The sequence below is a fragment of the Pseudorasbora parva genome, chromosome 15 (genome assembly GCF_024679245.1).
Source record: "Pseudorasbora parva isolate DD20220531a chromosome 15, ASM2467924v1, whole genome shotgun sequence".
Classification (NCBI taxonomy): domain Eukaryota; kingdom Metazoa; phylum Chordata; class Actinopteri; order Cypriniformes; family Gobionidae; genus Pseudorasbora; species Pseudorasbora parva.
Genome location: NC_090186.1, coordinates 12,153,098 through 12,177,122, shown reverse-complemented (window position 1 = coordinate 12,177,122; position 24,025 = coordinate 12,153,098). Strand labels below are relative to the sequence as shown.

The 24,025-nt window shown below is 37.1% G+C and overlaps 1 protein-coding gene across 2 annotated transcripts in view; it reads right to left on the bottom strand.

Annotated features, from left to right (window-relative positions):
• Window positions 1-24,025, bottom strand: part of tns3.2 (tensin 3, tandem duplicate 2) — a 64,608-nt gene that overhangs the window by 22,900 nt on the left and 17,683 nt on the right. For both annotated transcript variants that reach the window (XM_067417122.1, XM_067417123.1), the window contains exons 13-16: window positions 12,168-13,004; window positions 7,334-7,443; window positions 7,010-7,139; window positions 4,169-4,249 (exon numbers count right to left, since the gene is read on the bottom strand). In XM_067417122.1, coding sequence (XP_067273223.1) covers window positions 4,169-4,249; window positions 7,010-7,139; window positions 7,334-7,443; window positions 12,168-13,004 — 1,158 coding nt within the window. The remainder of the gene's footprint in view (window positions 1-4,168; window positions 4,250-7,009; window positions 7,140-7,333; window positions 7,444-12,167; window positions 13,005-24,025) is intronic.

The window sequence follows — 24,025 nt, the reverse complement described above, 5'->3', positions numbered from 1 at the left end:
TTCCTGCATACCTAAGGAAGCAGTCATGCTGAAGTATTCCTCACAAGAGACTCATCCACAGAAGATTAGCTGGACGTGCTGGCCACTGCTGTGTCCTGATGCTTTTGCACGCTTACTTTGTTTCCCAGTGTCACTCTTCCAGGGCCCCAGTCTGTTAAGTTGCCTACTTTGTCACTTATTCCACCTCTCTCTCTCTCTCTCTCTCTCTCTCTCTCTCTCTCTCTCTCTCTCTCTCTCTGCTTCCCGGCACAAACACTGACCACGGGCGGCACGTCACACAGTTGCTGTTCTGTCCAACTCTGTCCCCTTCCCCTCTCTCTCTCTACTCATTTGTGTCTAGCCTGAATGAAGTCATTGAGTTTTTAGAATTCTGTTAAACCCCAGATGGAAAACTACTTCACGTCATTCTTCCAGCAGGACTGTGCCGCTGGTTGACTGACTCCAGTTCTGAGGAGGGAGGGAAGGGGAAGGGCTGAAGGAAAGGAAGAGGGAGGGAGGACGACTGCCCCCAACTGGCATGAGGCAGAAAGGCAGTGAAAGACCCCCATGGCTTCATTACCATACGAGTTCATGAGTGCTCTCCAGCCTTTGATAAGCCATTCAAGCATTGTTCTCCGCAGACTCTCACAGTCTGCTTCACCTAACCAAACGGCAGCACTGAGGTCAGGGGTGAGGATGTCTTTTTATGGACCCCCTTATGTCCTACACCAAGTGCTGCTGCTCCCAACATCTGCTTCTATGCAAAACAGCCATCAGTATTTTGGTCTTGTTTTGGAGCAAAAAGCATCCTTATCTTTACATGACAACGACAAATATTTTCACTTGTTCAAATATCAATCTCATTTAATTCAATGAGGTTTTCTGATCAAATCAACATAGAGAAGCAACGGTGACCGACACAGGACAAAGATCCTCTGAGACAGCAGAGAGTAGCTAGCGCTCTGTAGAGCAGTTTGTCCATTTAGGGCTACTGCACTGTAAAAAACATATTTAACAAATAAGTTAACTGTTAATTGAGTTAATTGAAATTAAAAATGAGATTTTTTAATTGTATTAAAGAGTTAATACAATGAACATTTTTGAGAATCGACACCCTTTATTCAAGTACACTAAAAAAAGTATTGTTTTTTGTTTGTTTTACTTAAAAAAGTAAGTAACCTGGTTGCCTTAAAATTGAGCTTATTGAAATTAAAAATTTGAGTTGATACAATGAAGGAAATTTGTTTAATAAATAGAAACTCAAAATATTATTGTATCTGAACCACATCATTTTTTTTATAAATGATTTGGCATGTTTCACTGCGTCATCAGAAATAAAACACACACAATTATCCAATATGCTTACAATATCTTTTAATAATATTTTAATAAAGGTTGTTGAATCTCAAAAAAATGTTCATTGTATTAACACATTTTTTTAATTTCAATGAACTCTAAATTTTAAGGCAACCAGGTAACTTTTTTTTCTAAATAATTTGTACAGTGTATTATTAAAAGATTCTATAAGCATATTGGGTAAATTGTGTGTGTTTTATTTGACGCAGTGAATTGTGCCATTTTCATCATTTATCAGTTTTTTTATGTGGTTCAGATACTAGTATTTTGAGCTTCTATTTATTAAACAAATTTCCTTCATTGTAACTAAAACAAATTAGTTCAATAAACTCAAAAAAGTAAGTAACTTGGTTGCCTTAAAATGTTAAGTTAAACCAACAATATTTTTTGTAGAAACATGGCGCCGCAAAATTGTGACTTCACTGTAAGGGGTGTATGTAGATAGAAAGGACTCATTTTAAGGTAATAAAAACATAACAGTTCCCTATGTAAGGTATTTATATACCACTGAAAACAGTTATGTATATTGCATTTCTGTCAATAAAGTATCTCTCAAATACTACACACTGCACCATGGACAAAATCCACAGCTAAATTTAACCTAATCTAAATTTACTGAGAAAAAAAATCATATTTAGATTGTTGTTAAAGTGAAAAATACTTTTCCTGTTGCTCCTTTATCATACTCTAACGTCCCTCATGTGACCTCAGCCACTGTAGCAAATAAATCCATTTAAAGGGGCAGTGCTTTGTCCTTCCTTCCCCCTCAAACGTCTGTGCAAATATTTGCATTTGTCTGTCAGTGAGAGTTTGGCTGTGAGAGCTTCTATTTTCTCCTGTTTATTTAGACACTAAAACATAGATGGACTGAAGTTCCATAACCTAAAAAAATGTCCCCACATCAGGAAATTAAAATATACAACATCCTCTGTCCTCTGGACCAACTTGCTTAAGGTCGGACGTGTTAAACATTGTATAATGAAACAAATTTAATTCATTATCGCGTTGTTTATTGGTATTCATTTAATTTAAAATACCAAGAAGTCTTGTAATGACTAAGATTGAACTATAAAACAGGTAATCTGACAATTTATTGCTTAATTGTAAAAAGATGATTTATTATTTAATTTGTAATTGATTTCTATGTATTGATTTATATCTATCAAAGGTTAAAATGGTAAAAAGTTAAATATATTGTATAAAAGTGGCAAATAAAATAGCTTTTTTTAGTCTCTTTTCTCTTCATCATTATTCCCGTGTTTTCCTGTTCATTCTCAGTAAGATGTAATCAGGCAATAGTATTTCCCTTATTAAAAGTTACATAACTGACCGATGGAATGATTTGTTGTGCATTTACACTAAAGCCCAAATTATCCTATAGTTTTTATGTGTATACAGTATGTCTACACGGAGTAAACATTTCGTCATCAACCTAACTCACTCTAAACTATAATGCTCGAAATAATTCATTCGTTTGAGTAGAGCCAACTCAAATTAAACAAATTAGTTCAAACAAAAACTTTTAAGAGGAGCATTTAGAACTTTATTTTTCTTATGAGTTTTTTTTAAGTGTATTGTTAATTTGTTTTGAGTTTTATGAAGTTGTTTCTTTTATTTGAGACTAACTTAAATTTAAAACTGGGCGTGTGTTTGTGTGCGTGTTTGTGCACACATTTAGTAGTGTTAATGTTTTTTTATGTTAGTTTAGAAGAGTTTCTGTTTTGTTTTGTTTTTTAGTAGGATTAATATCATGGTGACGAGTGGAGCATGAGCTTAGTTTGATAACAGATATATATTAAATGTATTATATTGCTGTACTCATTCAACAAGTGCTGTGTAACCAATTAGCAAGGTGGCATTTATTGAATTAGCTAGTTAAAGCTAGTCAAGTTTCCACTACTAAATTTTTTAGATTATATGATATTTTTAGGTTAAATGTATGAATAAACTTACCCAAATACTTCATGTTCAGACCAATTAAAATGTATGAATACAAAATAAAATCAGCAAGTTCTGCTTACTTAAACTTTACATTTCTTAACAGATCTTGCCTCAATTGTTTGAGTTCTGCCAACGTGTTCCGGTATACACTAAGCTTAAATATGTGGCTTGATTTTTTTGTTGTTGTGCTAATTAGTTGGTCGACAAAGGTGGCAACACAAACCCGGCAGTTGTTTCACAGGGAAAAAAAGAAAAGGATGAGACAAAACAACAACAAATTAGAGATTGCAAGAACAATAGAGACTAAACAAGGTATTGTGTGAGAGGGAAAGAAATAGCTGCCTTTAAAGTTTAAGTTTGTACAAATACATTTTTATCACTAACTTCTGGAGATAATTAGTGCAAACAACAGACAAGGATGAAACTTTCTAGTGCACGTGTCGAGAGCATCTGTGTTTGTGCCCAACAGACCATTTCAAAACAATGTAATTTGAAAGGTTGAGTTTACATGTATGCCTACTGTAAGAGTTCGCGTCAAAAGTCAAGTATAATTCTGGCTTAATACTAAGCACCCAGTTCCAAGTTCCCAAAACACTGAATGGCCAGGTTACAGGAAGTATGCATCCTGACCCAGAGGGCCACATCCTGTAGCAGAGTTATTTTGAGCAGCACAGATTATAACAGCAGCAAGACAAACTTTGCTACAGGGGAGCGTTTTTAAAGGTCACATTTATACAAAATACATTTGAATGCTTTCCTTGACTAGAATGAACAAAGACATACACAAAACAATAGCCGAACACATTCTGATCCTCTCATGTAGATGCAGACATGATTTTGCTAAATTAGCAGTTAAAGGAATTAGCATAAGGATGTAGTCACAGTTGATTACCTTGCCATATTGGAGAGCTCATGTAGTGTCTATTGGTTTGAGAACCAGGTCTTGAAGGGATGAAGTCATGTGTACTCTTCACTGTGAGGAGAAAGTGACAATTAAGCAGATTAAGTAGTGTAACTTGTGCCACAGGGTTCTATTCTTGGACCATTTATATTTATTTCCATTATATGTGTCCATTAGGCTCAATTTCCATGAATACAACATTCTGTATCATTCTGTATATTCAACACTGTATGTTGATGTTACACAGCTATATATTCCACTCCATCCAAGTGGTTTCAATTGTTTGTTCACTAGCACATTGCTCACACTGTAAACCTTAAAAAGTTGTTAAAATATTTTGACAATCAGTTGTAAGCAAGTTTAAGTAAGCAGAACTTGCAGACTTTTATTTTTTAATCAAACATTTTAATTGCTCTGAACTTTAAATATTTAAGTAAGCTAATTCATACATTTAAAGCAACACTAGGTAACTTCACAACCTTCATAATATATTTTCAAGACTCTTGTGATAATACATCGACTTACAATAAGTTGAATGACACGTTTGCCATAGCTTGATGGGGTGTGTATCGTTTTTAATCGTACTTTTAAACTTTGGGTTTCGGGTAGTAACCCGAGAAAAAAATGGCGTGCCCGACCGATGCTGTCATGCTTGTTATGGTGATTACCTAACGTTACCACTCAAACATTGAATTGAAGTATCATATAGATTCTGTAAAATGGTAACCAATAGACTACTATAATGACGCTGGCTTGTAAACGTGAGCATCGCGATTATTTGGCATTTGAAAAAAATAAAACCCATGAAATTATATTCATATGACATGCTGAAACGCCACTGACTGTACCTGGGATGAAGACATTTCACACCCAACGCCAGAAGAACACCTGCATGTGAACTCCTCCTGCAGTGTTCAGGGGAACTGTTAGTGCTGCACCAACCAGCAGGGCCGCTTTTATGAAGTTATTTGGCCCGCCCCGCACCACTGTATATATTTTTACAACCCGCCCCGCACCCGCGACCATAAAATAGACATAAGGGGTCCGCGGGTTATGAGACGACCCGCGCATGACTAGTTCAGGGCTATCAGGGTTGTCATGTCAACAAATGCACGCGCGATGGCATCCCCTGTTGTAGGATGACAGCTTACGACAGTAGTTGAGGACATTATTTTTTCCCAACTGTAGGGGGACCCCGAGAGCAAAAGTTACCAAGTGCTGCTTTAACTTAAAAATATCATGTAATCTCACATTTTTAGAATTGGAAACTTGGCTAGCTTAAACTAGCTAATTCAATAAATGCCACCTTGCTAATTGGTTACACAACGCTTTGGTAGCATTAGCATATAGCACTTGCTGAATGAGTACAGTAATATAATACATTTAATATATATCTGTTCTCAAACTAAGTTCATGCTCAACTCGTCACCATGATAGTAACACTAAAAAAACACAACATAACAGGAACTCTTCTAAACTAGCATAGAAAACATTAAACACTACTAATTCGCCTACTTCACGTTAATCTTGCACAAAAACCATACTATAATACTTTATATTGGCACTTACTGTCTATTTTGAGTGTCATGGCAAAGGATGCTGGGAAATAGAAATCCCAACCCAGTTTCAGTTAAATTTAAGTTAGTCTGAATTAAAAGAAACAAGGTCATAAAAGCAAAACAATGAAACAATTCAGATTATTTAAAATCTGTCAGTTTAAGGAAAGGTTAAAGAAAGAAACTATAACTAGGTAAATTAAAGAAACTACTTTGTTTAATTTGAGATTGCTCTACTCAAACCAATTAATTATTTTGAGCGTTAGGGTTTACAGTGCAGGTGAAGCTTAAGGCTGGTAAAGCCAGTCATTTTCTCCATCTTAACACTAATAAGACAGAGTGTTGTGTATTGATCTACTTCTGCCACCAAGAAGACTATAAGTAGGCTATTCTCTATTTTGCTAAGCGTTTCTGATCTTGTTATAGAACCGGGATGTTATTCTGGACTCTTGCATTAGTACTTGATGAGCAGGTTACCACTGTTGTTAAGGCTGTCCTCTACCGACTAATCTCCAAATTGAAATCGATTCTTTCAAAAGACTTGGATACCGTCATTCATACATTTGTCTCATCACATTAATTCGCTACAGGTATTTCTCAGTAATTAAAGGGACAGTTCACACAAAATGAAAATTAGCCCATGATTTACTCACCCTCAAGTCATCCTAGGTGTATATGACATTCTTCTTTCAGATGGATACAAGTTGAATTATATTTAAGAAGTCCTGGCTAATCCAAGCTTTATAATAGCAGTAATTGTCACTCTGTTTTTTAGTAAAAAGGGTGAGTAAATCATGGGCTAATTTTCATTTTCGGGTGAACTATCCCTTTAACATGTCTTCAATTGGAGCAGACTGCAGAAGTCAAGCTTCTGACCTGTACACAGAAGATGGATATTGATTTACATCTGAGCAGTAAACAGGTTAATGTGTCTGTGTATGCAAATGTTTATATTATTTAACTTATCTGCAGGAAAGCACTATTCTATTTTATTACTTAGTCATATGATATGATATATAGCATAATGTATACAATGTACATAATCATATACCACGATACAGTATTTCAAAGAATACTGTGGTAAAGGTATTATTATAGCATTAAATGTCTAAATACTATGGGATTTTTTTCCACAGTGACCACACAAGGGTGCTATGATGTCTTTAAAAAGACCATATTAAAATAGATTACATGAGCAGAGGGTAATAAGGCTGTGAAAGGCTTCACATGCCTAACACACTCACGTAACAAACATCAAACACTGTGTCGGCCTTACCATATGGAGTGGGGGGTGTCACAGGAAATGCCGGCGTGGGCGGAACTTGGTTAAGACCCACCCACAGTGGGCTGTCAACCTCTGGAGGGAGGTCACCAAAGTCAACAGTTTCATTGTGATATAGACCTCTCTGGAACAGACAAAAACACACAAGGCATTGTTATAGGAATGTTCTGGGTTTAATACAAGTTTAACTTGTATTTTAGTTTGCACAGGGTTGGTGAGCGATTCAATTTTACTAGTTGGTAAATCTTTAATGTTTAAGTTTTGTGGATATATATTTATGAAGTAATTGTGCACGTAAAAATATGTGTATATTTATACCAAAGTCGGTGTGTCAAAGCCGAATCTCTGGATGTTCTGGATTCGATTACCCCCTGCACTCTGCAGCACAGAGTATTCAGAGACATCACTGAGCTGTTTCTGTCTCCAACCTGTACAGAGCGAGACACACACGGAAAGAAAGAGTTATTTAGAAGGCATTCGCAATTGATATTCACTGAATGGCAGTTTACATTTGAGTCATTCAGCCATGAAATCTCACTCTTATTCATGATTTTCTAACAACATGAAAGAAAGTTAAAGCGTTTCAAACACCATGAACTAAAATAGCATGGTATTATACAATGTTTGTTTTGATAAAATCAATGAGGAGAAGTTTATGACCTTACATAAACTAGAGCCATTTCCTTCAGGGCGGTTATAAAATACATTCCATAAAATAAATTTCAAAATAAAATATAAAATACATTTTATAGATCAATAAATAAATATAGATAAATGAGTATTAAATGAAAATGTAATAAATATTAAAATAAATAAGTAAACAATTATTACATTTTTTTTTAAATCTGTCTTTTGCTTTAATAACATTAACTTTAATTCACCAAATGAAAGCTGCATGAAAAAGAATCTTGATGAATCCTCCTCTCCAAAATTATTTGAAATCCAAAGTGCATCTTGAGCTTCAGTGAAAGCAAACACACCTGACTGTCTGTACAAAGAGCCACATCATCACTGAATTTGCTTATTTACTAAGGTGCAGTCCAGAATCTTAAAAATACGCATTCGTTTTAGACATAGACTGAAAAAAGATGGATGATGCGTCTACACTTTCTTCCATTGAAGTAACTGAAGCCGCCAGTGTTCAAACATGGTGCTGACATTGGTCGAGTCTGTGCAGTAGTGAGCATAAAAGCTGAGCCGTGATATCAAGGTTCCACCCACACTCCCGCCTAATCAAAAACTTTTTGTGAAATAAACGGATATTTAGTTAGTTATTTAGTTATTTAGGTTAGTGCCTCGGGGGCGACTGCGCTTAGAGAAGCTGCCAATCTCTAGCCTGACAGGCCAGATCCACATCAAGATGTTTGGTCTGGAATCTCACCATTGACAGGGCTCAATCCGAGGGGCGAGATAAACGGTTGTCTTTCAAACTCCCTCTGCACGCGATAGGATAGCGCTACACCAACCAGAGCAACGAAGGTGAAGCAGAGCTCATTGACAGATTAAACTTTCGCCGTATCCATGTCTGCAAAACTCAGAACACATCTTCCCTTCTTAAGAATGACTTCAGTGCCGTTCTTTGTTCTTTTCTCAGGGAAATCTGAGATCCCCCCCCCACACACAAAAACACACACACAAACACACACACACACACACACACACACACACACACACACACACACACACACACACACACACACACACACACACACACACACACACACACACACACACACACACACAAACACACACACACACACACACACGAGCCCAGACCAAGAAAGGAATATTATTTCACTATTTGAGATTCACCGGCCTGCCGGCGGGCTTCCATTTTGGTAGCCTGTCTGGATAACCTGTCGAATCCAATATAGAAGGCACAACATTGTGTTTTAATCTCAATATGTCGGCAAATCTAGCATAGGAGATTTGTTTACAAACGATTCCACAGTGAAATGAAGCGAACACACGTACATGTCTTCCCCACGTGAGCTGGAAGTGGAACTTCATTAAAAATAAATGAAGTATCACACATTCCTAATATAATGATCCGAAGGAAGCTTATGCAGCGACTGTGTTCTTCCACAATATCTTGCTATCTTCTTCGGCATGTTTATTGCTGCTGGCTAGTGTGATCTGAACAGCTCCATGAGTCAGTGGGCGGGGCTACTGAACTACACGTGCTTATTATTCTGTGGAGGCGTTTTTTTTTGCCGCACGATGACGTAAGGAAGAAGCACACGATCGTTTTCTGGGCCTGGGCCAAAGCTTTTCTTTGACTAATAAGGAAGTTTCTAGCTCTGAAACTTACAGGATAATCTTATATTACTACGACCTTTTATATATCAAAAGCTGAAACGAAAGTTGATTTCTCAATTCATCACCCCTTTAAAGAACGAACACTTGAACTAACATCAGCGTGATAAAAAAATGCCTAAAATGACAGATACCTTTGAAAAACATTATTTGAAGTGTAATTTTATTGTTTAGTTTGTCTATGTCTCCACTTCATGGAGAAGGCGGAATTTATGCATCTAGGGGTGATCGAGATGCTTTGGCTTCAATTATCAGGACTTGTATGGCACGGTTGGTTTTACATTACAATTTTGGGTTATTTAAATTTTTTATCCTATTCATTTTGATTATTTTCGGGTTTAAATAAAAAAAATAAAAAAAACAGTTGGATCCCAGTTTTTTATAATGACTATAAAAACATGTGTTGCGTCCCAATTCGCATACTATCCATCCTAAATAGTATTTGAAAAATAGAATTAGAATGTCCCAAACCATAGTATGCTGAAATGAGTATTCCAAAGATACCCAGCTGGTCTACTATTTCAGGTTAGAATTCGAAGTGGAGATCTGTGCACACTCTAATGGCTAATGTTGCCCACAACCCACTGCGAGTTGGCAGAGGATTCGATTAAAACTACAAAAGTGTTTAAAAAAAAGTGTTAAAAAGCTACAAACATGATCGGATGTGTATCTATGATCAGTATCTAACCCGACGAAAAGACATATATTCAGTGTTATCCACATTATATTTAATCTGTTACAGCTTTGAGAACTTTTGTAATGTTTGGCCATTAACACATCTTCATATTCAAATTGCAAACACATGAGGAGAGTCTCCACATGCAATACCCACGACCACGTGCTATAACAATTATCACCGATATGGCAGGGAATTAAATTCAACTGAATGTTAAGGGTTTTAACTGTGACAACATGATTGACGTGGCAGTTTAAACAATCTAAGCAACAGAGCTGTCCGTTAAAGATGATGAAGTAGTATGTCCCAAAGCGTGCCTACTATTCTGCCGCACCCTCAAAAGTATGTACTTTTTCCTCACAAAAAGAGTACATACTTTTAGGACGTAGTATAAGTAGGCGGATTGGGATGCAGCAATGGTAATAATTGATTACAAATGGCCAACAGTACAGGCTCTGTTAACTATCACTTTCAAAATCCTCAATACTCAGCAATGGGGAAAGACATTTTGTGTGTCAGGAGACGCTCACTTCAAAAGCATTCTTCAGTCCTTACACCATGTGTATTCAAACACACACACACACACACACACACACACACACACACACACACACACACACACACACACACACACACACACACACACACACACACACACACACACACACACACACACACACACACACACACACACACACACACACACACCACAGGGCATATATCTGGTGACATACTACAGTAGTAATAACACACTGCATAGATCTCTGTTCAACAGGATGATTTCACCACTCAACTAAAGGACTCTCTATTCAAGGTGCCAGAGCTTCTCTGACATGGGCTGATCCTGCCGAAAGGATCTTGGGATCTTGTAAAAGAGTAGACAGGGGACACATGCAAGGCAGGGGACACACTTCAAAAGCAACAAGACACGTTCAGTCCGCTGAGGTCAAAAGAGCCAGAGTATTGAGTTCATGGAGACTGCATCACAGATGTGTCTGGTTAAGAGCAGCAGTCAATATAACATCATTAGGAAATCACTAAATAGTTGTCAATGGCAGTGTTATTACACCACAAGAATAAAGTCAAGTTTAAACAAAAAGCCAGCTCAGAGGTCATATTTACAGGATGCAGTACTCCATACCTGGATGTTTATATATTCAAACACAGTCACACGCACACACACACGCACACACACTCACTGAAATGGACTTTATTTTCTTTAGAAAACCTGTCAGGAGCTGCACATAGAGAACCATTGTATGTTACTTGTGTGCATTTATTAACATAAATTAAGCCCCTGCCAACAAAAACCTCAATGGAAACATCAATTCAAAGTCACTAGGCTGCAAGCTCAGAAATGAACCAGTGAACAAGGCAAAAATGCCACTTAAAGCGACAAAATTTGTATTTGCAATGTGATAGTAATATTTACTCATAAACATACACGTGATGCAACTATTTTATGAGTCTGAAAGAATTTTAAAGTGAGTCTATTATGCTCACCAAGGCTGTTTATTTGATTATAATATTATTGTACAATATTACTGTTTTTATTGTATTTTAATTTAAAGTTTTCAGCATCATCCAGTCTTCAGTGTCACATGATCCTCCAGAAATCATTCTATGCTGATTTGACGCTCATTTATTATTATTATTATCAATGTTGCAAACAGTTGCTGCTTTTCTCACAATTCATTGATTAATAGAATGTTCAAAATAGCATTTATTTGAAATAAAATTATTTTGTATTATTTTAAATGTGCTTACTGTCACTTTTGATCAATTTATTGAAAAATATCTTATTTTGAACTGTAGTGTAAATTAAATAAACATTATATGTGCTTGGATCTTTTTACAGTTGCTTTTGAATTAGGTGTTGAACTGATTTTACAGCCATAACAATGAAATGCTGAGCATTTATTTTGATTAAAATTAAAGTATTTTAAATAAACTGACTGCATGATATGGGTTTTCTGATTAGAAAAAACTAATATATTGAACACAGTGTCTACACTGGATGTCGAAAGTGACTTTTACGAAACTTCTGACCGTGTCATTAGCTAAAATAAAACTAAAACTTTTTGTGGTGGACTGCTGGTCAGTTGTTAATTATCAATAAATGGATTTATGATTAGTGAATTTATCAGGATTTGCTCTTACTTGATTTGGCCCTTCCACCTGAGTGCGTCTTTCCATTGGTGTGAAGGGAGGCTGAGCGGGTCATGTGACTCCTTGCCTGTGTGGGGATTGGCTCAAAGTCAGGGTCAAGGTCCAGAATCAGCTGATTGAGCTGTTCGATTGATTGATCTATATCCAAAGCGAGAGTTGCAAACTCATCGTCCTTGTCTGGCTCTGACTGCGTCTCTGGAAAGCCGTTGTCTGGTAATGACGGTTTGCTTGCACCTCTGTGGAGCTCCGTCTCCTCCTTGTGTTCCAGTCTGTCTGATGGAGTGTGTGTGTAAGAGGTGGGCTGCGACACCGACTGCTGTTGTTTCACCCATATATGCGTCTGATATCCAGTAGGTACTGTAGAGTGTACGAGTGTGTTTGAGGAACTCGCATCATTTCTAAATATGGCAGCTTCACTTTGACAGTCATCTGATTGGATGGAGTTCTGGCATTCACCTGAAGACAAACCAGACACTTCCTTTGAAGACAGAGTGTTTTTAGAGTCTGAAACAGCAATGGCAATATTAGGGGTGGTGATGTCGTCGTCGTCATCTATAATGTCCGTCTCCCGCTCTATGAACATAGCTTCACCGTTTAAATGACTGGAATGATCAAATTCAGCTTGACTGGCTATAGGGTCATGTCTCAGGATGCCTAGAGAAGGTTGTTCCTCCTCCATTCTGAGACCAGGAATAACTCTGTGGAGCTGGGTATGCTCCTCTGAGCTGTAGCTGATTGCGAGCCCAGAGGCTTGTCCTCCAGTCCACAGGGAGGAGCTGGAGAGTCCAGAGTCACTGCTCAGAGAATGGGTGCCTTCATGTGGCTTGGCTGTGGAAGAAAGAACGAAAAGATTCAGTATAATAATGTAGTGCAAGGATGATGTAAATTTGTAGACCAATCAGTTAGCATCAGACTGGTTTCCTCGACAAAAACCCAACAGGATTTTACCAAAGGCTTTTTGATTAATCTTGAGTAAGCTCTGTGATTAACAAAAGTTTATGATACATACTCATTTAAGATAACGTTAAGAAAGTTTTTTTCAGTTTCTATACATATTAAAGCCTAAATACAAGCGGCAGAAGTAAAACGCTAAAGGTAGGCTATAAACAGACTGCATCACGGTCTCATGACTTCAACGTCATCATCACTAAGCTTCTAACAACTCTTTCAGTTTTTATCTTAAAAAAACATTTTCCCTCAAATTTAAAATAGTTTGTAAGAAGCGGACTGAGCCTGAAGAGCTAAAATGCTAACTTCCTGGTTTTGGCTTAGAAAAATGCATCAACCCTGCACCACTTTATATTTAAGGAGCAATAAAGTTGCATTTCAATTCACAGGGACCCTTCATAATGTTTACTGCTCCCAGTACAGTAACGGTCGTTTCACACCGCAAGCGTGAGCGGCGCGTGAGCAGCGCATATTTTTTTCGGCGCCCATGTTAATCAATGAGTGCATTCACACCGGGAGCAGGAGCAGCACGTGAGCGTCAAGCAGGAGCGTCGCGTGAGCAGCAGTGAAGCGGGGGTTTCGGCTGCGAGCCTATTTTTGCTGCGCTGCTGACGCTCAATTAAAGTGAAAGCACACTTTTAAAGGGCAAAATAAATGTGATTTCACACAAAAAGTGCCTAAAATGCACACAGGAAGCACGTGTAGTGTATTTGAACAATAACTGGAGTATGTCAGAGAAGAAAACGAAGAATAAAAATATCTGTGGAAGATTTTAGCAATTTAAACTTGTTTTGATTATTCAGTTTGGGTGAAAGTATGGTTATGATTATAAAAAATAAAGTAAACTAGCCAGAAAATATAACAAACTTTCGTTTAGTTTAGTATTTAATACTCAGACAGGTAAAGGCTCTCGGTCTGCAGCTGCAGTCACGGTGTAAAGCGAAAGCACACTTTTGATGGACAAAATAAATATAATATCACAAAAGCGCTTTAAAATGCAGAAAAAGAAAACGAAGAATAAAAATCATCTGTAGAAGATTTACCCATTTAAACTTGTTTTAATTATTCAGTTTGGGTGAAAGTATTATAAAAAGTAAAGTAAACTAGGCAGAAAATATAATAATTTATTTTAGTTTAGTATTTAATACTCAGACAGGTATAGGCTCTATCATTGTGGGAGCCGCTGCTGTGACGCTGCACCAACGCTTCCAGTGTGAATGCATTACACTCGCGCGTCTGCAGCTGCAGTCACGGTGTAGTTACGCTGAAGTGCAGCTCACGCGCTGCTCATGCTTGCGGTGTGAAACAGGCGTAAGTAAGGGATTAAAAGTAGTTTATTTCGAGTGCCCTGCAACATCATGAAACATAAACACTTTGGGCAGCAAATATACTCAAAGTAAATACATAAATATGCATATGCAGTTCTAGAAGACATAATATATTTAAACTAAATTATATTAAATTGAATTATTATATTAATGATAGATTATATTATTTAATAATACTTTATATATTTTTTTATTTATATCTTTATATATATATATATATATATATATATATATATATATATATATATATATATATATATATATATATATATATATATATATATATTAGAATCATTATATATTTGTCATTCATTACTCCTAAGCTTGGTGATACATTTCTATTACAATATTCAACGTGAAATATTGTCTCATTTACAGTATTTATGGTTTCTTCTACTGGCTTATGTGATTTATGTTTGCATTTCACTTCCAGTGAAGTGATATATCGACGTACACTTGTTCCCTTTGGGCTGAACATAAATGCTTTCTATGATTTGGAAAACCACTTAAAATCGCTTACGGAGCATTCAAGCCTTGAAGTTCATTTTTATGAGTTGAAAAGTAATAATTATGACATCAGGAGCATTCAAATCACTTTGGTTGGAGCAAGATGGGCAATGTATCTTTTCTATATATAAAAAAACATTTCTAACAGTGCTTCTAACCTCACTAAAGAAGAATGTACCTTAAAGGTTTTAGCTCAAAGAAAACTCTCATATCACATTGTTCCAAACCTGTTAGACTTTTGTTCATGTCCTGAAAATAAATGAAGGTATTTTTTTAATAAAATCTAAGCTATACTTTTTTTCCCTCCATTGACAGCTACGCAACTACCACAAAAGGATGCTTCAAGAACCAGCAAGTTTAATTCTTGCGTCACGCCCGTTTGAGCTTCCACAAGAGCCAATGAGGTTAATTCTCATGTTACGCAGCACATGAGCTTCAAGAACAAATGAGGTTCATTTTCATGTGTTACTCAACAGGTTCGAGCTTCCAGAAGAACCAATGAGATTCATTATTGTGTTCCACAGTATGTTTGAGCTTCCTCAAGAACCAACGAGGTTAATTCTCGTTTTACGCAGCACGTTTTAGCTTCCACAAGAACCAACGAGGTTCATTCTCGTGTTACGCAGCCCGTTTGAGCTTCCACAAGAACCAATGAGGTTCATTCTCGTTTTACGCAGCACGTTTTAGCTTCCACAAGAACCAATGAGGTTCATTCTCGTTTTACGCAGCACGTTTTAGCTTCCACAAGAACCAATGAGGTTCATTCTCGTGTTACGCAGCCCGTTTGAGCTTCCACAAGAACCAATGAGGTTCATTCTCGTGTTACGCAGCCCGTTTGAGCTTCCACAAGAACCAACAAGGTTAATTCTCGTGTTACGCAGCACGTTTTAGCTTCCACAAGAACCAATGAGGTTAATTCTCGTGTTTCACAGCCCGTTTGAGCTTCCACAAGAACCAATGAGGTTCATTCTCGCGTTACGCAGCCCGTTTGAGCTTCCACAAAAACCAATGAGGTTAATTCTCGTGTTACGCAGCCCGTTTGAGCTTCCACAAGAACCAATGAGGTTCATTCTCGTGTTACGCAGCCCGTTTGAGCTTCCACAAGAACCAATGAGGTTGATTCTCGTGTTACGCAGCCCATTTGAGCTTCCATAAGAACCAATGAGGTTAATTCTCATGTTACACAGCACGTTTGAGCTTCCACAAGAACCAGTGAGGTTCATTCTCATGTTACGCAGCGCATGAGCTTCAAGAACAAATGAGGTTCATTTTCATGTGTTACTCAACAGGTTCGAGCTTCCAGAAGAACCAATGAGGTTCATTCTTGTGTTCCACAGCACGTTTGAGCTTCCTCAAGAACCAACAAGGTTAATTCTCGTGTTACGCAGCACGTTTGAGCTTCCACAAGAACCAATTAGGTTTATTTTCATGTTACGCAGCACGTTTGAGCTTGTCTTGCGGGTTTGAAACAGCATGAAGGCTGGTAAACAGATAAACAAAAGCAAAATATTTCAGCTACAGATATGATTTTAGAGATTTTAAAGTTGCATTTGGCACTCATGATACCTGATACATCAATGTACTATCATTTTAAACATGTCAGAAGTACTTATGTTCACCCACTCCTCTTACATTTAGCCCTGTGTGTCATAGTTTGGGTAATGTTAACACGTCTTTAGCAAGATGCAGACACCTTAGTCATCACAAAAATACACATACACATAGACCTAGATGTCTTTGTGTTGCCATTGTGTGTGTTCTAGCAAAGACACATCAGTCAGCCAGCTGCAGCTGAACACAGATCGTATGCAGATAGCATCATGTGTCATGACACACTCACACACTCTCGCAGCATTGATCATGACTGATAACACTTATCTACTGTTTAACATGAAGCCAGAAGGCAGCATCACACATGTAGACAGAACAAACACACCTAAACACAGACATTTAGCATCAGATGAGTAAACTCCCTTACTTACTGGTCCACGTTCACAGCCTTATTGCTTTTATAAATGCACTCTTGAAAACTATTCCAACTCAAACTTTCATGGAAAATGTATTTAAGCTTGAAAATTCATAAAAGTTGTTTTCATTTGTGAAGATTACACGAGCAAAACTTTTAGGATTCATAAACTTTTTCTGGTCACAGAGCTTATTTTCTGTATCCTATTATACATTATTTGATGTAATGTACTTAGTGTGTATATGTTTTTACATTGAACTTATATTTAAAATTACAATACATTTTAATACATCTGTAATTAATTTATGCGATTACACAGCTGGCTCAACCTTTTAACCAACCCTTTAACCCAACCAGACCACCAAACCTGTTCCCACCTCAATAGAAGCAAAAGTGTTTTACAATACAGCATGAACACATTAAATGTTAAAAAGTTTGTAACAGTGGTAAAACTGATCAGTGCGTCAACTGGTGAAAAACACTCTTTTTAACTAAACCAGTAAAGCTTCTCTAGTCTCAAGAGGCTGAAATACAAATACCAGGCATGCATGATAAAACGCCACAGCTGGCAACTCTCTCACACACACACACACACAAAAACACACACAAACACACACAAACACACACAAACACACACACACACACACACACACACACACACACACACACACACACACACACACACACACACACACACACACACACACACACACACACACACACACATCTGTGATTCAATAGTCGACATACAAACTATATTATAAAATCAACTTCATAATCATCTAAAATAAATATTTAACAGACCACTTGATCAAAACTAAAAATCTCAAAAGCCTCACACAGACCAATGTGTCAACTTCGTACTTGACTTTCAATGACTTCATTGCATCTACAAAAAAGTCATTTTTAGTCACATTTCTTAATATTCTGCCCTTGTCTTATTAAAGTGTTTTTAGTCTACATCAAAAGCAAACTCGAAAACTCTCAAAAGTGACTTTTCCCTGATAAATGAAGTACAACTGCATTCATTTATCACAAGAGCTTTCAACAGCTCACAAAATAAATCAACCGTTTTGCTGTTGAAAGTGTATCCCACCACTTCGCACCGCTTCAAAAATGCACGGAGCGGCACAAACCTAATGCTTTCCAGAAACATCCTCTCGGATCAGACCCCAAAGGTATCTGAGAGGACAACAGATGACTTCGACCATGGAAACTATTACAAAGAGCAAGAGAAAAAGACATCTGACAGAGTCATAAGTGAAAAGAGAGAGAGTTTCTACAATATACAAAAAAGAAAAACAAACTATATTTCTTGAATAAATAGAGAAAGGGGGAAAAGGCAAGCAGTCCTGACCGTGTTTATCCTGCAGGCGACTGTTCCCATTTTGTCCTGCATGTTTCTCTTTTTCTGTCCTTCTCTCCTCATGCAGTTTTAAACAGACAGGCAGCTTGCATTCTTTCCCATAAGGTGATAACAGCTCCCTTGGGTCTCCTTTTCTTTCCTCTTCTTATTTTTCTCTCTCTCAGTCAATCTTTTTCCTCCCTTTCCCCTATTTTCCCTCCTCCCTCTCCTCTAACAGTGCTGCTCGCTCTCCCCGTCTCTCTCTCTCCACCTCCACACACAGGTAACCCCTTTCAGGTGCCCCTCCTGGGTGTAGGGGAAAATCCTGGCTTGGGAAGCATTATTCCGCTTGAACCAGCCAATGCTCCTCAGAATACAGCTGTACACACACACACACACATACACACACATATGCTTGTTGTAGAGCGTGCACGGACGCTCTGAGGACCTTGAGCCCTCCAAATATGGAGTGGGGAATGTAAACACAAGGGCGGAGTTATGTGTGGGTGGAGAGACGGAGCGCAAAAGACACAGAGCGAAAGAGAGAGATAAGGGAGGTATTGATGTACTAAAGAACAAGAGTGCCAAGGTAAAAAGAAACACAAAATGATGAAAGAAAGATTGAAAGAAAGCTAAAGAAAGATAACAGGAGAGAATGATGAAACCGTATGAAACTTTGGTCGGCTGGCAGTTGCATTCCTTTAGACTGTTTGTCGTTGCGACTGGCAGTAATTACAGACATACAAGTGTGTGTTTGTGAATGTGTGCAATTCTATATTTGAGCCTATGTATTGTAAATTGTAAAGGCTGTTTGTGCACCAACCATGAGGCATCTCTAAATTACACGGCTGCTTGGGACGGAATCACACAACCAGATGTGCATCAAGACTCAGTCCCATGACACACACAGGCACACACACATTAAGCTGGTGGGATTGATTTCTTACAGTTGTGTAAGAAATTCCCAGCCTTTAAATATCCGGCCATGGAATTTACTATGTCATTTCACTATGTAAAAGCCTAGAATGTGTGGCGCCAAAAGCTAACAGCCACCATATCAAATGTAACTTAATAGTTCCATGATCACTGAACTTTAACTGGACAAGGAGAACAAAGTTCATTTTCATAAAGTTAAACACTCACTATGTTCCACTTCCTCAAGTGGATTTACCTCTGCAAAATTAAATGTTGTGTATAGGGGAAGGTAGGGTAAGATGTGCCAGCCACCACAAATTTTACTCTCCTACTGTACTCCAAAAAAGCTTGTTTTTGGTCAATAAGAAAAGCAAGGTTCACTGTAAACCCTAATGTTGTCTTTACTTAAACAAATCAAGTAATCTTGACTAAATATTACTAGTTTAGTCCAAAAACTCAAAAATATAAGTTAGTTTAACTTATTAACCTACAAAATACATAAACTTAAGATTTCAATTTGAATGAACTCAAAATCATAATTAATTAAAATAGCTTGCTATGGTCTTGCTTGTGATTTGCCATGCAAGGAGTTCTGTCTGGCAACAAGAACTAATTCACTGATTGGAGGACATTTACAAAAGGCGGTCCTTTTCTGTTGCTGATTCAAATTGAGATGAAGACTTTTTCAATGTGTGCAATCCTAAAATTGGTAAGTAAAAATTTGTAAGTTACTAAACATAATAATAATAATATGTGAACTAACTTATAATTAACCAGACTGACTTTATTTCTGTTTTAATGAAAATAATAGTTTTGTTGGAAGTCACCATGAAGGAGATAAGTGTTTACTTTAGTTAGGCTCTTGACCCTTGACTGTATAATATTATAATATAATGTTTCTCTGGCTGTTTTGTGAGACACATTTGTGAAGGAACACAAAGTCAAGAGAAAATATCAACAAGTGATGTTGTTTAATCATCGACGATGATAACATCATCATGTATTGGCAGAATCCCTGATCTCATGCAGAGTCTACTGCTCTGGTTGTCAAAGCAGTTATTAATAGTTTTGAAATATTAATACAAATTTCCATGAGATTCTTTACTCTTGTGGTAATTGAACAATTTATTATTTTATTTTTTGTGCAAAAAATGTTCAAATCTATGGCATTAGTTAGACATGCACAGACATCAAGAATCCGTGTATGAAACTCTACAATGGTGACAATTAATTTTTTTAATTTTTTTTATGCGCACATGTCACAATTCAGATGTATAATTTATTCATGCTGCAATGCAGGTTGAAGTTTTGATTGGTTGTACCCAGCATGGTTTACTGAACTTCTGGTGTACCCAGTTTGGTAAACTTAACAATTTAAGTACAGTGAACGTGAGCACCAAGTTAAGTGAACTTAAATATACAAGTTTTGGGAGACTCCATTGGGAACGAGTTTACTCAAATCAATTGAGTTCAATCAACTTATTAGGGTTTTCAGTGTTGCATTATATTGAAAGCAAATACATTTATAATGTTACGAAAGATTTATATTTCAAATAAATGCTTTGAAATAAGCAGCACAACTGTTTTCAATATTGATATTAATAAGTTAATGTTTATGTTAATAGCTGTTTCTTGAGCAGCAAATCAGCATGTTAGAATGATTTCTAAAGTATCATGTGACACTAAAGACTGAAGTAATGCTGCTGATAATTCAGCTGCTATCCCAGGAATAAATTACATTTTACAATATATTCAAATGGAAAACAGTTATTTTAAATTGTAATAATATTTTACAAAATTATTAACAGTTTTAGTTTTTAAAACGCATTAAGACATCTTAGAGACACCTAACCTTTGAAGAGTATAGTTCCCAACTTACCATAGTTTTTAACCTTTATTTTATTTTATTTTTTTGATGAAAAGGGACATTTTTACAAGCTAAAGTGTTTTTTTTTCTCCATCTTTTAAAGCAATGTTCATTTTCTACATGCTTAGTAAAATGGTGTGTTCTTCTTAGCAAATTTACTTACCTCAAAAATAAATATCATGGATGTTGGCTTGTAAAGTTAATGAATTATACTGAAATAAAAGCTTATTCCCTGTTATCATCAATTTTTACTCTTTTAAACAACAAACTATTCCCAAAAATTAAAAAAAAAAACTTTGTTCTAATGGCATATAATAAAATTGTCCAATCTGTACAATTTATTAACATTTATTAACATATTATTTGTATGACTGAATGAATAAAAAAAAACATTGTTTTACTATTATTTTAGATACCTCCTTATTATACCAGAAATAGGGTTGGGTATCATTTGGGGTTTTTATGGTATGGTGCCCGAACCGATAATTAAAAAAATAACAACAAAAAAACAACAACATGAGCAACACAAAACGCTGGTGGATTACATTAAAGAATGGCTTTTTATAGATTTTTTTTTTTAATTCTTTAAATTAAACAATTTATTACAAGTTTAAAGTATACTTAAAATATAAATAGATACAAAACACAATTTACTTAATTCACAGTAAAACCCAAGCCACCTAACCCAACTACTAATTTTACTCTAAATAAGTTACAGTACTAATATCAGCAATGTCTGTATTCTTGGTCTGCTACAAACCAGCCTCAGTTCAGCTTTATTTTACAGAAATATGACCATATTCTCTGGCTATATCTACGAACGCATCGCCTTATTGTTTCCATGGCGACGCGTCATTCTTCTCACATGAGTCATGACGACACAGCAGCCACAATAGCGCTGTACGACAGCTCAGCTGTATCGGTTTTATTACGTTTTTTTATTTTATTCAAAATATATTCAATATTCACAAAAAATATTCAAACTTGCTAACTATGTCATGAACTGATACCATGTCATGTCTGATATTCTGATGTTCAAATGTGTAAGTGAATGTGTTTTGTCAGTTAAAACCTTTATAATGATCATGTTGATCTATAATGCGCGAAGGGCGCTGCTATGTTAGTTTGTGCCTCAGAGAATCGGATGTGTCCGATTTACATCACGTCTCACAAAACACATGAAAGTAAGTGACCAGTAAACTCAGAGAATAATAGAGTAAACTAACTATATAATGTGTATTTGATATAAGACACGTAAATTCGTCAAATTAAAACTATCTGAAAGTATTGTTATTGCCTCTTCCGTAGACATCAGTGTGTGTGTGTTTTGCTAGTGTTTATGTGCCTTTAAATGTCTGAAACCTAAAATAAACATGTGGTTGAAAACACTGAATAGTTGTGATATGTGACGAGCACTGAGTGTGTGTGTGTCTCTGCCTCAGCACCAGCTAAAGTGCGAAAGCACGTTTGAACTTAAGTGGCACCAAAATGAGGAACCAAAATCTGCATTCTGATTTGGTCCGGTACATACTGGTTATATAGGTACCATTGCTATACTGGCACCGGTTTCGGTACCCAACCCGAACCAGAAAGGAACAAATTAAATAGAATGACCCAAATACCATTGGGTTTGCTGTCATTGATTCACTATACTGCAAAAAGTTTTAGGATGTCTGCCTTTACATGCATATAAATTTCAATGACATTCTTAATCCGTAGGGTTTAATTTGGAGTTTGCCCACCCTTTGCAGCTAAAAAAAAGCTTCAACTCTTCTGGGACGGCTTTCCAAAAGGTTTAGGAGTGTGTTTAAGGGAATTGTTGTCCATTATTCTAGAAGTGCATTTGTGAGGTCAGGCACTGATGTTGGAAGAAAAGGCCTGGCTCGCAGTCTCCGCTCTAATTCATACCAAAGGTTATCTATCGAGTTGAGGTCAGGACTCTTTGCAGGCCAGTCAAGTTCCTCCACACCAAACTCGCTCATCCATGTCTTTATGGACCTTGCTTTGTGCACTGGTGTGCAGTCATGTTGAAACAAGAAGGGGCCATTCCCAAACTGTTCCCACAAAGTTAGGAGCATGAAATTGTCCAAAATGTCTTATGCTGAAGCATTAAGAGTTCCTTTCACTGGAACCAAGCGGCCAAGCCCAACCCCTGAAAAACAACCCCTCCCATAATCCCCCCTCCAGCACACTTTACACTTGGCACAATGCAGTCAGGCAAGTACCATTCTCCTGGAAACCACCAAACCCAGACTAAGAACTGCCAGACAGAGAAGCGTGATTCATCACTCCAGAAAACACATCTCCACTGCTCTAGTGTCCAGTGGCGGCGTGCCGCCTTACACCACTGTATTCAACGTTTTACATTGCACTTGGTAAGTTAAAGTTTGGATGCAGCTGCTCAGCCATGGAAACCCATTCCATGAAGCTCTCTACGCACTATTAAGGCTTCACAAAGTCTGTAGCTATTGATTCTGCAGAAAGTTGGTGACTTCTGCGCACTGTGTGCACCTCAGCATATGCTGACCCCGCTCTGACTTTACATGGGTTGCTGTTGTTCCCAATTGCTTCTACTTTGTTATAATACCACTAACAGCTGACCATGGAATATTTAGTATGGAGGAAATTTCATGAATGGACTTATTGCACAGGTGGCAACCTATCACAATACTACGTTTGAATTCACTGAGCATGAACAAAAATTTAGCATGGAACATTTACAAAAATGTTCCTTTATGTGCTGCTTAAGGCAGAACAAAACAGCTCAACAGACACAGGTGCTGATATGGCAACATTAAAAACAAATATTGCAAAGGTGGCAACCTATCACGCTTGAATTCACTGAGCTCCTGAGAGCAACCCATTCTTTTTTTTACAAATGTTTGTAAAAGCAGCCTGCATCCCTAGGTGCTTGATTACACCTGGGTCCATGGAACACATGAATTCAGGGATCTGGAGGGGTGTCCCAATACT